This window comes from Lucilia sericata, unplaced genomic scaffold, assembly GCF_015586225.1.
Source record: "Lucilia sericata isolate MDLA Ls3-8-SP2 unplaced genomic scaffold, ASM1558622v1 Contig001724F_arrow, whole genome shotgun sequence".
NCBI lineage: Eukaryota > Metazoa > Arthropoda > Insecta > Diptera > Calliphoridae > Lucilia > Lucilia sericata.
Genome location: NW_023995630.1, coordinates 10,312 through 25,028, shown reverse-complemented (window position 1 = coordinate 25,028; position 14,717 = coordinate 10,312). Strand labels below are relative to the sequence as shown.

At 31.6% G+C, this 14,717-nt stretch overlaps 1 protein-coding gene across 1 annotated transcript; it reads right to left on the bottom strand.

Annotated features, from left to right (window-relative positions):
* Positions 1-1,032: 1,032 nt before the first annotated feature.
* LOC119612528 (lectin subunit alpha-like) lies at positions 1,033-1,960 on the bottom strand. The gene is made up of 3 exons (XM_037968335.1): positions 1,732-1,960; positions 1,557-1,669; positions 1,033-1,498 (listed from the first exon to the last, which is right to left on the bottom strand). Exons 1-3 carry the CDS (start codon positions 1,858-1,860, stop codon positions 1,201-1,203), a joined length of 540 nt encoding a protein of 179 aa, XP_037824263.1. The 5' UTR covers positions 1,861-1,960; the 3' UTR covers positions 1,033-1,200.
* Positions 1,961-14,717: the final 12,757 nt, after the last annotated feature.

Genomic DNA, 14,717 nt, shown 5'->3' with positions numbered 1-14,717 from the left:
ACTAACTAACTAACTAACTAACTAACTAACTAACTAACTACTAACTAACTAACTAACTAACTAACTAACTAACTAACTAACTAACTAACTAACTAACTAACTAACTACTAACTAACTAACTAACTAACTAACTAACTAACTACTAACTAACTAACTAACTAACTAACTAACTAACTAACTAACTAACTAACTAACTAACTAACTAACTAACTAACTAACTAACTAACTAACTAACTAACTAACTAACTAACTAACTAACTAACTAACTAACTAACTACTAACTAACTAACTAACTAACTAACTAACTAACTAACTAACTAACTAACTAACTAACTAACTAACTAACTAACTAACTAACTAACTAACTAACTAACTAACTACTAACTAACTAACTAACTAACTAACTAACTAACTAACTAACTAACTAACTAACTAACTAACTAACTAACTAACTAACTAACTAACTACTAACTAACTAACTAACTAACTAACTAACTAACTAACTAACTAACTAACTAACTAACTAACTAACTAACTAACTAACTAACTAACTAACTAACTAACTAACTAACTAACTAACTAACTAACTAACTAACTAACTAACTAACTAACTAACTAACTAACTAACTAACTAACTAACTAACTAACTTCTTTCATAGCAAGCACAACTTCGGACCAGATCTTCGTTTTTCAAGATCTCTCGACTTCAATTCATCGCAAAGCTCATGAAATTTTGGCTTGAGTAGATTTTAAAAATCTTGTTGAGTTTGACAATAATTTTCATGCTTAAGTTCTTCTACTTTAAACTTTTATTTTGGTGACCTGAGCGATTTTTTTTCGGTGTCAGCATGACCACTTCTAAAAACCGTGTCTCCTACGTTGAAATCGAAGCAACTCAATTAAAAAATGTTTTTTTTTTCAACTATAACATTCAATATCCCAATGATAATGGCAGATAAAAAATTGAACAGAGTTGACAAATGTAAGACATCTATTGTGAATCCATTGATCTAACTTCTTTCATACAGAAAATTTTATAAAATTCTTAAGAAACTAACTTTATTAAGCGATTCCGTCTTCTTGATTTTAGGATAGAAATGAAGGGACAGTCGAAAGCATTCGAAAGAAATTTCCATTTCCATATAAATTCTATTGAGATTTCGATCTCTTTCGAATGATCAAACTTGAACCCAAATACTTTTACTTATCATTATTAATAACAATACTTAATGCAACACTCTTATATTTTTCGTGATTAATCGCCACCTCCTCCCTACTTACGGTTTCTTCACATATAAAACCATATTTATAATCACATTTACGATCATTTAATTCCGTTGTATTTTCCCAAAAATGTAAACAATTCTCTTCTTGGAGATAATTATCTGGATTACCGGGGATCCATTTGTTAGTGAAGACTGGTTGGCTATTTGAGACCCAAGAAAACAGACGATTGCCACCCACTGCACCAATCCACAAATGAGGACCTTGGTGGCCACTAAATAATAATTATTAACATTAAAATACATTTTTATTTAATAGAAACATTTACTCACAAATTGTCTTCTTTTAAAATTTTCGCTATAGCATCGTGCTCCTCCAGAGTTTCTAATGTTACTAAAGACATTTTCTTCAAAGAACATTGCAGTAAAGCCTCATACCAGGAATACTAAATAGTTTTAATTTATTATGTAGTTTATATTATGTTTTAATTAAAATTTTGTGTTTAACCTTATAATTTTCTTCAATATAATACATTTTATTATTTTCCGTTTTGTACAATTTTTCTCCCACCAATTTTGTGGAAATAGTTTCCATTAGGAAGCATATTAATGCCAGATTTATGACGAGTCTTTTCATTTTAATGTTAAGGTTTATACTAAATTAAATGTAGATTTGTTTATTGTACTTTTTAGGATTTAATCTGCAGCATATAAAAAAATGTAAATTACCCCAAAACACTATTTCCAATTAAATTTAGAAAATAGTTTTTTATTTTACAATTTCTTATCATTTTTGATTCAGTTTAGTTCTAAGATTTGAAATGGTGTAGATATTGGACTCATGTGCTTTTTTATCAATACGTCATTAAAAAGAGAACGTAATAATTTTTAAATTGTATGAAACGTATGAAATACATACATATACATATGCATATTCTTATGTATGCATGTGTGTGATTGATAAGAAATTTTATTGTTATTAGAAATTCTGCTCGCATTTGCAAAAATATTGCCTTAACTCAATACTTTTACGAATTTTGGATTTTTAGTGATAAAATTTGTATTATAACTAAAAACTTGAACTGAACTAGAACTGAACTAGAACTGAACTAGAACTGAACTAGGACTGAACTAGAACTGCACTAGAACTGAACTAGAACTGAACTAGAACTGAACTAGAACTGAACTAGAACTGAACTAGAACTGAACTAGAACTGAACTAGAACTGAACTAGAACTGAACTAGAACTGAACTAGAACTGAACTAGAACTGAACTAGAACTGAACTAGAACTGAACTAGAACTGAACTAGAACTGAACTAGAACTGAACTAGAACTGAACTAGAACTGAACTAGAACTGAACTAGAACTGAACTAGAACTGAACTAGAACTGAACTAAACTGAACTAGAACTGAACTAGAACTGAACTAGAACTGAACTAGAACTGAACTAGAACTGAACTAGAACTGAACTAGAACTGAACTAGAACTAACTAGAACTGAACTAGAACTGAACTAGAACTGAACTAGAACTGAACTAGAACTGAACTAGAACTGAACTAGAACTGAACTAGAACTGAACTAGAACTGAACTAGAACTGAACTAGAACTGAACTAGAACTGAACTAGAACTGAACTAGAACTGAACTAGAACTGAACTAGAACTGAACTAGAACTGAACTAGAACTGAACTAGAACTGAACTAGAACTGAACTAGAACTGAACTAGAACTGAACTAGAACTGAACTAGAACTGAACTAGAACTGAACTAGAACTGAACTAGAACTGAACTAGAACTGAACTAGAACTGAACTAGAACTGAACTAGAACTGAACTAGAACTGAACTAGAACTGAACTAGAACTGAACTAGAACTGAACTAGAACTGAACTAGAACTGAACTAGAACTGAACTAGAACTGAACTAGAACTGAACTAGAACTGAACTAGAACTGAAGTAAAACTGAACTAGAAATGAACTAGAACTGAACTAGAACTAGAACTGAATTAGAACTGAACTAGAACTGAACTAGAACTGAACTAGAACTGAACTAGAACTGAACTAGAACTAGAACTGAACTAGAACTGAACTAAAACTGAACTAGAACTGAACTAGAACTGAACTAGAACTGAACTAGAACTGAACTAGAACTGAACTAGAACTGAACTAGAACTGAACTAGAACTGAACTAGAACTGAACTAGAACTGAACTAGAACTGAACTAGAACTGAACTAGAACTGAACTAGAACTGAACTAGAACTGAACTAGAACTGAACTAGAACTGAACTAGAACTGAACTAGAACTGAACTAGAACTGAACTAGAACTGAACTAGAACTGAACTAGAACTGAACTAGAACTGAACTAGAACTGAACTAGAACTGAACTAGAACTGAACTAGAACTAGAACTGAACTATAACTGAACTAGAACTGAACTGGTTAATAGCGTTTTACTAGTTTTGCTGATATCAGTCCTTGCAATAATTTGTGTTATACATACATTTGAGCTTTTTTCTTATATACAAATTTACTTTAAGCCATAATTTGAGAAATTTGAAATACAAAAAGAGCCCAAAACAACAAGTCAGAATGTAGAGTGAATTTTTTTTTTTCTTTTTTTTATGGAATTTGTTTTGGCTTGTTAAGAGTTGTTATGATATATAACCACACGAGAGGCGGCCATTATGAACACAGCAGGAATGTGGGAATCTGTGTTTAAGATTTCTTTTCCTTCATTTTGGGTTTCACACAAAAACGAAAAGAACATCAACTTACAAAAAAAAAATACCAATGGAAACCGAGATATAACCAAAATTCCAATACATGTAGAAGTTAACAGATACATACATTAACAATGTATACATATGTATGTATGTGTACATAATTAATATTTACTTTTTCATGGGAGTTTTGTTCTGGCTGTTCAGTTTGGTTCATAATGATTATTATGATCACTTAAGTTATGTATCTGTATATAGTAGAGTCAATGAATGGTAGTTGAACAAAATTTGGTATGAGTCAATAGAATTTTTATTTCATATTGTAATTGTGTTAAACTGCTACAATATCAGCTACATATTGTACCCTACACTGCTATCGGTGGAGAATAATTATAATATGTTTCTGATGGTGTTTGTAACATATTTTTATAATATTCAATTTTGTTCGAAAATAAAATCAATCATGTATCTTTACCAATACCAAGAGGAGTTATTGGGATCTACAAACTTTTTTAAAGAATCTTATATCAAACTAAAAATAGGGCATTTTTTGTTCTTATTGGTCTTAAAATGTTGGTCGAATTTGCTTAAAAATTTGTACATAACTACTACTCTATAATCGATTTATTTTATACAAACATACAAACTTAAGAATTTTTTTTGTTAGAGTTATTTTCTTTGTCGATTTTTGTTTTCTTAAAGATGTTATATTTCGTTTATGATTTGTTTGCCCTGAGACCACCAACGTGTTTTATTTGGACTCACACTCCTAAGTGTTTGTGTGTCCGTTTATTTGTACAACGCTTTGTTGCAGGTCGAGTAAATGTAGCTTGTTAACCAGGTTGCCTTGTTTATTTAACATTTATATTGTTTCTTGTTTTGTTGGTAATTTGATTTTATTAAAAAAATTTGGCATTTTTTTATGATTGCTTCTTTTTTTAAAGGGGTTCTGTCTATCAAAAAAATGGTCTTGTTAATCGTAACATTTAAATTATAAACATTTTGTGTATTTTTGTTTGGAGCTCACACTGTGTCACTGTGTTCAAAAAAAGGCAGTCCTTCTGTTTTCGCCACGGGTTGTACAACCGAAAATTGTTTATTTTCTAAATAAGAAAATAATAATCATAAAAAAAGTCCCTCCCTAAATTAAAACTATCATGTAGAGTATTAAATTAGTGGAAAATTTTTATTAAACTTAATTTGAATATTTACAGTTTTCAATTTAAATACATCTATTTAATGTGATTAACATTTTCCGAGAAATTATTTTCAGCTGGAAAAATTACATAGATCGAAATATCTCTTTCCACGTTCATATTAAATAACTTCAAATCAAAAATAACCACTTTACAAATATCTTCTAAATTTTTTCTATATAAACACAATTCGTTCAAAAAATTTCCTTAAATTTAAACCCTATTTGCTTTTTTCAATTGTTGCTTCTGTTTGGTATTTGAATTGATCCTTTTGCTTGTTTGTTAAAAATTGTGTTATTTTAACAAATTAGAGCTAAATGTTTGATGGTGGTCCTAATATTGTCGGCTTTGTTTGGCCAAAAAAATATACATTCAGTGTTATTAAATATTGACACACATTCTTACTTATCACTTCAGAATGGGAACGCCTCAAGTCAATAGGAAAATATGATGAAATAGTGCCTTTTGAAATGTAGAGCAACACAATTTGAATCCTTTATTTATTAAGATGACATTGTGATTAGCACAAGATTGTGTTATTTTGTATTGATTTAATTGATTGCACCTAGAACTAAGTAAACTAAAAAGGAATTAGTTCAGTTCTAGTTCAGTTTTAGTTCAGTTCTAGTTCAGTTTTAGTTCAGTTATAATTCAGTTTTAGTTCAGTTATAATTCAGTTCTAGTTCAGTTCTAGTTCAGTTCTAGTTCAGTTCTAGTTCAGTTCTAGTTCAGTTCTAGTTCAGTTCTAGTTCAGTTTTAGTTCAGTTCTAGTTCAGTTCTAGTTCAGTTCTAGTTCAGTTCTAGTTCAGTTCTAGTTCAGTTCTAGTTCAGTTCTAGTTCAGTTCTAGTTCAGTTCTAGTTCAGTTCTAGTTCAGTTCTAGTTCAGTTCTAGTTCAGTTCTAGTTCAGTTCTAGTTCAGTTCTAGTTCAGTTCTAGTTCAGTTCTAGTTCAGTTCTAGTTCAGTTCTAGTTCAGTTCTAGTTCAGTTCTAGTTCAGTTCTAGTTCAGTTAGTTCAATTCTAGTTCAGTTCTAGTTCAGTTCTAGTTCAGTTCTAGTTCAGTTCTAGTTCAGTTCTAGTTCAGTTCTAGTTCAGTTCTAGTTCAGTTCTAGTTCAGTTCTAGTTCAGTTCTAGTTCAGTTCTAGTTCAGTTCTAGTTCAGTTCTAGTTCAGTTCTAGTTCAGTTCTAGTTCAGTTCTAGTTCAGTTCTAGTTCAGTTCTAGTTCAGTTCTAGTTCAGTTCTAGTTCAGTTCTAGTTCAGTTCTAGTTCAGTTCTAGTTCAGTTCTAGTTCAGATCTAGTTCAGTTCTAGTTCAGTTATAGTTGAGTTTAAAATTCAAAGCCACATTTGTTTCAATTCGTTATAATATAGAGGAAGTTATTAAAACTTTGCTTGGTTTTAAAATGAAAGCAAAATACTTTTCCAATTTTACAAAAGTGCAGTATACATAAATAAATAAAGTAAATGCATCCCATAACATTGAATTAAACACACACATCATGTGGCATGGACGACTTATTTATGAACATACGTTTGCAGTACATCCTTTTGATTCAATGGAGCATTTAAGCCTCCAAAAAAAGTGAATGTGTTGTGCAGGAATACAGATGAATTTTTCTTTAAGAACTTACATCCCTGCCTGACCGTCTGTCTTCTGTACAGCGTGTCTGTCTATCTGTGCTTCTGGTAGGTCTAAACATTTTATTGGCATTTCGCCCCCAAGGGCCTCTAAAATGTTGAACGTTGCATGTTTAAATTTGGTTGCATTTGCGAAATAAACCTTTTTTTGCTTTAAATTTTTTTCTTATAATACACGAAATCTATATATATAAAATTCTAACGTTACTGACTGACTGACTGACTGATTCACTGACTGATTCATCATCGCACAGCCTAAACGGTTGAAGCTAAAGAGCTGAAATTTGGACAGGAGGTTGGTCTCCCGCAAAATAGATCCACTAAGACGGGATTTTTGGAAATTCGAATGTTTAGGGGGTAAAAAAGGGTAAAAACGGGTAAATTCGGTAACCTTATATCTCCTAAACTAGAAAAGATACAAAAACAGTTTAAAGCTTATCGCCGTTCATTTAAAAAATAAACGGACAGGTGTCTGGTACTTTTTTAAAATTCGGCCCCTTTAGGGAATAAACGGGTAAAAACTGTATTTTGGTACTTTTTTCGCACCCCATGTATCTTTTAAACCAGTGCACATTCAAAAAATATTTTTGACTCCTTCATAACTTAACGAAAAAATAAAAATATGAATTTAGTACTTTTTGGATATTCGGACGTTTAAGGGGTTAAAATTGTACCTATTTTTGGTACTTTTTTTCATAAAACATTGTTTTTGGTTTATTAACTTATACATATGAATACATAATAACGGGCTCCCACTACGATGTTGCAACTTTTTGGAATAGAATTTTTATTTCGTTAATGGGGAGGAAAAAAGTACCAAAAGGGGTAAAAAAAGGGAAATTTGATTTTATTCAACCACAATGATCCAATTTAGATAAAATTTTTAAATTTAGAAACACTAAATATCCTAATAGGGTGTTATTTTGAACCCCGGTATCAAGTGATATTTTTTGGTACATTTCATTCTCCAACTGGTCCTTTTTGAGTTTTCTATGATATTGAAATAGAAACATGAAATTAATAATAAAGGGACTTTTCGCTACTTTTTCGTTCTACACAGGTACTTTTTTGAGTTTTCTTTAAAATTAAACCTAGAAACATGAAATTAAGCATGTAGAGCTCGGAGTAAATGAGAATCTATAAAATGGGACTTTTTGGTACTTTTTCGTTCTTCAAAAGGTACTTTTTGAATTTTCTATAATATTGAACCTAGAAACATGAAATTAAACATGTAGAGACCGGAGTAAATGAGAATCTATAAAAGGGGACTTTTTGGTACTTTTTCGTCCTTCGACTGGTACTTTTTGAGTTTTCAATAAAATTTAACCTAGAAACATGAAATTAAGCATGTAGAGCCCAGAGTAAATGAGAATCTATAAAAGGGGACTATTTGGTACTTTTTCGTCTTTCGACTGGTACTTTTTGAGTTTTCTATAAAATTTAACCTAGAAACATGAAATTAAGCATGTAGAGCCCTTAGTAAATGAGAATCTATAAAAGGGGACTTTTTGGTACTTTTTCGTCTTTCGACTGATACTTTTTGAGTTTTCTATAAAATTTAACCTAGAAACATAAAATTAAGCATGTAGAGCCCTTATTAAATGAGAATCTATAAAAGGGGACTATTTGGTACTTTTTCCTCTTTCGACTGGTACTTTTTGAGTTTTCTATAAAATTTAACCTAGAAACATGAAATTAAGCATGTAGAGCCCTTAGTAAATGAGAATCTATAAAAGGGGACTTTTTGGTACTTTTTCGTCTTTATTTGGTACTTTTTCCTCTTTCGACTGGTACTTTTTGAGTTTTCTATAAAATTTAACCTAGAAACATGAAATTAAGCATGTAGAGCCCTTAGTAAATGAGAATCTATAAAAGGGGACTTTTTGGTACTTTTTCGTCCTTCGACTGGTACTTTTTGAGTTTTCTATAAAATTTAACCTAGAAACATGAAATTAAGCATGTAGAGCCCTTAGTAAATAAGAATCTATAAAAGGGGACTTTTTGGTACTTTTTCGTCTTTCGACTGATACTTTTTGAGTTTTCTATAAAATTTAACCTAGAAACATGAAATTAAGCATGTAGAGCCCGGAGTAAATGAGAATCTATAAAAGGGGACTTTTTGGAACTTTTTCGTCTTTCGACTGGTACTTTTTGAGTTTTCTATAAAATTTAACCTAGAAACATGAATTTAAGCATGTAGAGCCCAGAGTAAATGAGAATCTATAATAGGGGACTTTTTGGTACTTTTTCGTCCTTCGACTGGTACTTTGTGAGTTTTCTATAAAATTTAACCTAGAAACATGAAATTAAGCATGTAGAGCCCAGAGTAAATGAGAATCTATAATAGGGGACTTTTTGGTACTTTTTCGTCCTTCGACTGGTACTTTTTGAGTTTTCTATAAAATTTAACCTAGAAACATGAAATTAAGGCCTTAGTTAATGAGAATCTATAAAAGGGGACTTTTTGGTACTTTTTCGTCCTTTGACTGGTACTTTTTGAGTTTTCTATAAAATTTAACCTAGAAACATAAAATTAAGCATGTAGAGCCCTTATTAAATGAGAATCTATAAAAGGGGACTATTTGGTACTTTTTCGTCTTTCGACTGGTACTTTTTGAGTTTTCTATAAAATTTAACCTAGAAACATGAAATTAAGCATGTAGAGCCCTTAGTAAATGAGAATCTATAAAAGGGGACTTTTTGGTACTTTTTCGTCTTTCGACTGGTACTTTTTGAATTTTCTATAATATTGATCCTAGAAGCATGAAATTAAGCATGTAGAGCCTGGAGTAAATGAGAATCTATAAAATGGAACTTTTTGGTACTTTTTTCGTTCTTCAAAAGGTACTTTTTGAATTTTCTATAATATTGATCCTAGAAGCATGAAATTAAGCATGTAGAGCCTGGAGTAAATGAGAATCTATAAGAGGGGACTTTTTGGTACTTTTTCGTTCTTCAAAATGTACTTTTTGAATTTTCTATAATATTGATCCTAGAAGCATGAAATTAAGCATAAAGAGCCTGGAGTAAATGAGAATCTATAAGAGGGGACTTTTTAGTACTTTTTCGTTCTTCAAAATGTACTTTTTGAATTTTCTATAATATTGAACCTAGAAACAAGCAAGTACAGCCAAGATTAAGTGATAACCTATAAAAGGGGACTTTTCAGCACTTTTTCGTTCTTCAAAAGGTACTTTTTGAATTTTCTATAATATTGAACCTAGAAACATGAAATTAAGTACGTAGAGCCCGGTGTAAGTGAGAACATATAAAAGAGGACTTTTTGGTAATTTTTCGTTCTTCAAAAGGTACTTTTTGTGTTTTTTATAACATGAAATTAACCATGTGGAGCCCGGAGTTAATGAGAATCTATAAAAGGGGACCCTTTGGTAATTTTTCGTTCTTCAACTGGTACTTTTTTAATTTTCTATAATATTGAACTTAGGAACATGAAATTAAATAAAAGAGGTCTTTTGTTACTTTTTCGTACTTCATTGGTACTTTTTGAGTTTTCTAAAATATTGAATATATAAACATAAATTTAAATAGGGGACTTTTTGATATTGCAGATATATATACATTTACAATAATATTTATTTTATTCCATTACGATGAGGGTAGCGAAGCACACTGGGTATAGCTAGTATAAAATAAAAGTGAACCAAAATTACGCTGCTCTTTCTCAGTGACTCTTGTATGTATGCGAGTTTTTTGGTTTTTGGGCTTCAACAGCACAAGTCAACTGATGAAAAGTTTATAAAGGTTTATTATGAGTCTTTGGAAATACAGTGTACATTTTTTGCAAATGTGTGCTTTGTGCTTTCCAACGTAAATTGAGTTGTGTGTGAAATTGACTTTGGCCTAAAATTGCCAGACTATTTGGATACATTCATGTTGTGGCTTAGCACATGTTGGTTCAGTTTTACAGAACGATTACAGTCTTATATTTGTTGGATTTTTCGCAATTTCATCGCATTTGTTCTATGGCGTGATGCATAAAATTAAGCGATTTAATTTTTAAGCTTTAAAATTGTGAGATTATATGATCTAAATAATGAGTGTGGCTGTGTGTAGCTATTAATGTGTGAAATTCTATTCTATATACATACTTTTTTAGGAAATCGATGCATCCTTGGAAAAATTAATACCCTATATATTCCATTTAACTAGAACTGAACTAGAACTGAACTAGAACTGAACTGGAACTGAACTAGAACTGAACTAGAACTGAACTAGAACTGAACTAGAACTGAACTAGAACTGAACTAGAACTGAACTAGAACTGAACTAGAACTGAACTAGATCTGAACTAGAACTGAACTAGATATGAACTAGAACTGAACTAGAACTGAACTAGAACTGAACTAGAACTGAACTAGAACTGAACTAGAACTGAACTAGAACTGAACTAACTGAACTAGAACAGAACTAGAACTGAACTAGAACTAAACTAGAACTAAACTAGAACTAACTAGAACTAAACTAGAACTGAACTAGAACTGAACTAGAACTGAACTAGAACTAGAACTGAACTAGAACTGAACTAGAACTGAACTAGAACTGAACTAGAACTGAACTAGAACTGAACTAGAACTGATCTAGAACTGAACTAGAACTGAACTAGAACTAAACTAGAACTGAACTAGAACTGAACTAGAACTGAACTAGAACTGAACTAGAACTGAACTAGAACTGAACTAGAACTGAACTAGAACTGAACTAGAACTGAACTAGAACTGAACTAGAACTGAACTAGAACTGAACTAGAACTGAACTAGAACTGAACTAGAACTGAACTAGAACTGAACTAGAACTGAACTAGAACTGAACTAGAACTGAACTAGAACTGAACTAGAACTGAACTAGAACTGAACTAGAACTGAACTAGAACTGAACTAGAACTGAACTAGAACTGAACTAGAACTGAACTAGAACTGAACTAGAAATGAACTAGAACTGCACTAGAACTGCACTAGAACTGAACTAGAACTGAACTAGAACTGAACTAGAACTGAACTAGAACTGAACTAGAACTGAACTAGAACTGAACTAGAACTTAACTAGAACTTAACTAGAACTGAACTAGAACTGAACTAGAACTGAACTAGAACTGAACTAGAACTGAACTAGAACTGAACTAGAACTGAACTAGAACTGAACTAGAACTGAACTAGAACTGAACTAGAACTGAACGAGAACTGAACTAGAACTGAACTAGAACTGAACTAGAACTGAACTAGAACAGAACTAGAACTAGAACTGAACTAGAACTGAACTAGAACTGAACTAGAACTGAACTAGAACTGAACTAGAACTGAACTAGAACTGAACTAGAACTGAACTGGAACTGAACTAGAACTGAACTAGAACTGAACTAGAACTGAACTAGAACTGAACTAGAACTGAACTAGAACTGAACTAGAACTGAACCAGAACTGAACTAGAACTGAACTAGAACTGAACTAGAACTGATCTAGAACTGAACTAGAACTGAACTAGAACTTAACTAGAACTGAACTAGAACTGAACTAGAACTGAACTAGAACTGAACTAGAACTGAACTAGAACTGAACTAGAACTGAACTAGAACTGAACTAGAACTGAACTAGAACTGAACTAGAACTGAACTAGAACTTAACTAGAACTGAACTAGAACTGAACTAGAACTGAACTAGAACTGAACTAGAACTGAACTAGAACTGAACTAGAACTGAACTAGAACTGAACTAGAATGAACTAGAACTGAACTAGAACTGAACTAGAACTGAACTAGAACTGAACTAGAACTGAACTAGAACTGAACTAGATCTGAACTAGAACTGAACTAGAACTGAACTAGAACTGAACTAGAACTGAACTAGAACTGAACTAGAACTGAACTAGAACTGAACTAGAACTGAACTAGAACTGAACTAGAACTGAACTAGAACCTGAACTAGAACTGACTAGAACTGAACTAGAACTGAACTAGAACTGAACTAGAACTGAACTAGAACTGAACTAGAACTGAACTAGAACTGAACTAGAACTGAACTAGAACTGAACTGAGAACTGAACTAGAACTGAACTAGAACTGAACTAGAACTGAACCTAGAACTGAACTAGACTGACTAGACTGAACTAGAACTGAACTAGAACTGAACTAGAACTGAACTAGAACTGAACTAGAACGACCTAGAACTGAACTAGAAACTTACTAGAACTGAACTAGAACTGAACTAGAACTGAACTAGAACTGAACTAGAACTGAACTAGAACTGAACTAGAACTGAACTAAGAACTGAACTAGAACTGAACTAGAACTGATCTAGAACTGAACATAAACTGAACTAGAACTGAACTAGAACTAGAAACTGAACTAGAAATGAAATAAAATTTGTAAAAAAACTTTATGCGGAAGGAACAATAAGTTCGCACCTGATATGTTGAAAATCCGAACTATTTATTGGATGTTTTAACCTCCATTACCTGTAATGAATATACATGGTTCTGTTTAATAATCTGTATCAACACTTAATTAGCCAAAAAAAACTGCCAAATTAGAGCGGTATTTCATAGAATAATTTTCTGTAGATTTTTTCCATTTTATATTCTTAAATAAGTTTCTAAGAATTTGTGGTTTCTTTTATGTTGCTTTTTTTCTTTATACTTAATACTTTTATTTTTGTTGTTGATTTTGTTTAAATCTTTTGGTGGGCCACTAAATAAAGACATAAAACTTAGGCTACGCAATCATTAACTTTGCACGCTTATGTTAATAATGACCACCAACTAAAAATCTTGTTCTTACTTTGCTGTTCGAATACACTCTTCATGGTTAAAGAATTAAATCAAGAAGGTATACTAAGTTTGTTATAGCGTTTGTCGGGAGAGCAGAAAAATTGGCTCTTGAACTTGTTTAGATCGTTGATTTTAGACTTTGGAATATCAAAGTATGTAATTAGTACTTTTCATTGTTAAAAAGGATCTTTAAGTTCAAGTGGATATCTATGATCTTTAAGTCCATTACTTTTCTTTTTATCTTTAAATCTACAAAATATCTGTTTCAAAACAGTATGAGTACTTTACAGTTTAAAAATGGTCCTTCGAAGCTTTGTAACAGGGCTACCAACCTATTACAGAAACTTAAAATTAACATAGAAGAACACCAGACGCGGTCTTTAAACAATACTTCTACCACAACTACTACTACCGATTTTATAACCTTCTACAACCTTAAGTTTAAGAAGTTTCTTGAGATTTCTGTTGCTCAACACACAGTTTATCATGTTTTTCTGGGTTTTATTTCACCCAAGAAACCAAATTCATTTTGTGTTTATTGTAAATACACCTACAAAAAATTGAAAAGATCCAAATATTGCTGTAGCTGTTTATAACTGATGCTGCAGTTGATCTGAATCTTTATTGCCCTGCGCCTACCACACACTGATTTTGATTCTTGTATCATTATTGTGTGTATTGTACCAACACCAAAAGGTATACGACTATAAGGAGTTTATAAAGCAGCTACACAATAATGAAGCTGATGCTGCTGATGAAGATGATGACGATGATTCAAATGCTGGAACTGCTGATGATGGTACAACAATGACGATGAAGAAGATTGTGGTGACTTTGTTGATATGCTAACAATGATACAATATTATGTTGTTTTCTTTTTTCTCAATTCATTGGTTTATTATTATTTTGTAGTTACCTGTAACCCTTTTTTCAGCTTCTTTTTTTTGGAAAGAGTATAACAATTTTAAAAGTTTTTTTTAGTTTCTGCTTTTGTATTGCAATTTTGTGAAAACTTCTTTGGTTTAAGGTTTTTTTTTGGCGGTGATTCTGTTGGTAGAGGAAAGAGCAGTGATCGCTTGAAGTTGAAAAACAATTCTTATTGTTTCTCTGGGCCACCCAAATATTATGATTAACTATATCGACTAAGGTTTTGTTCTGGTTGAG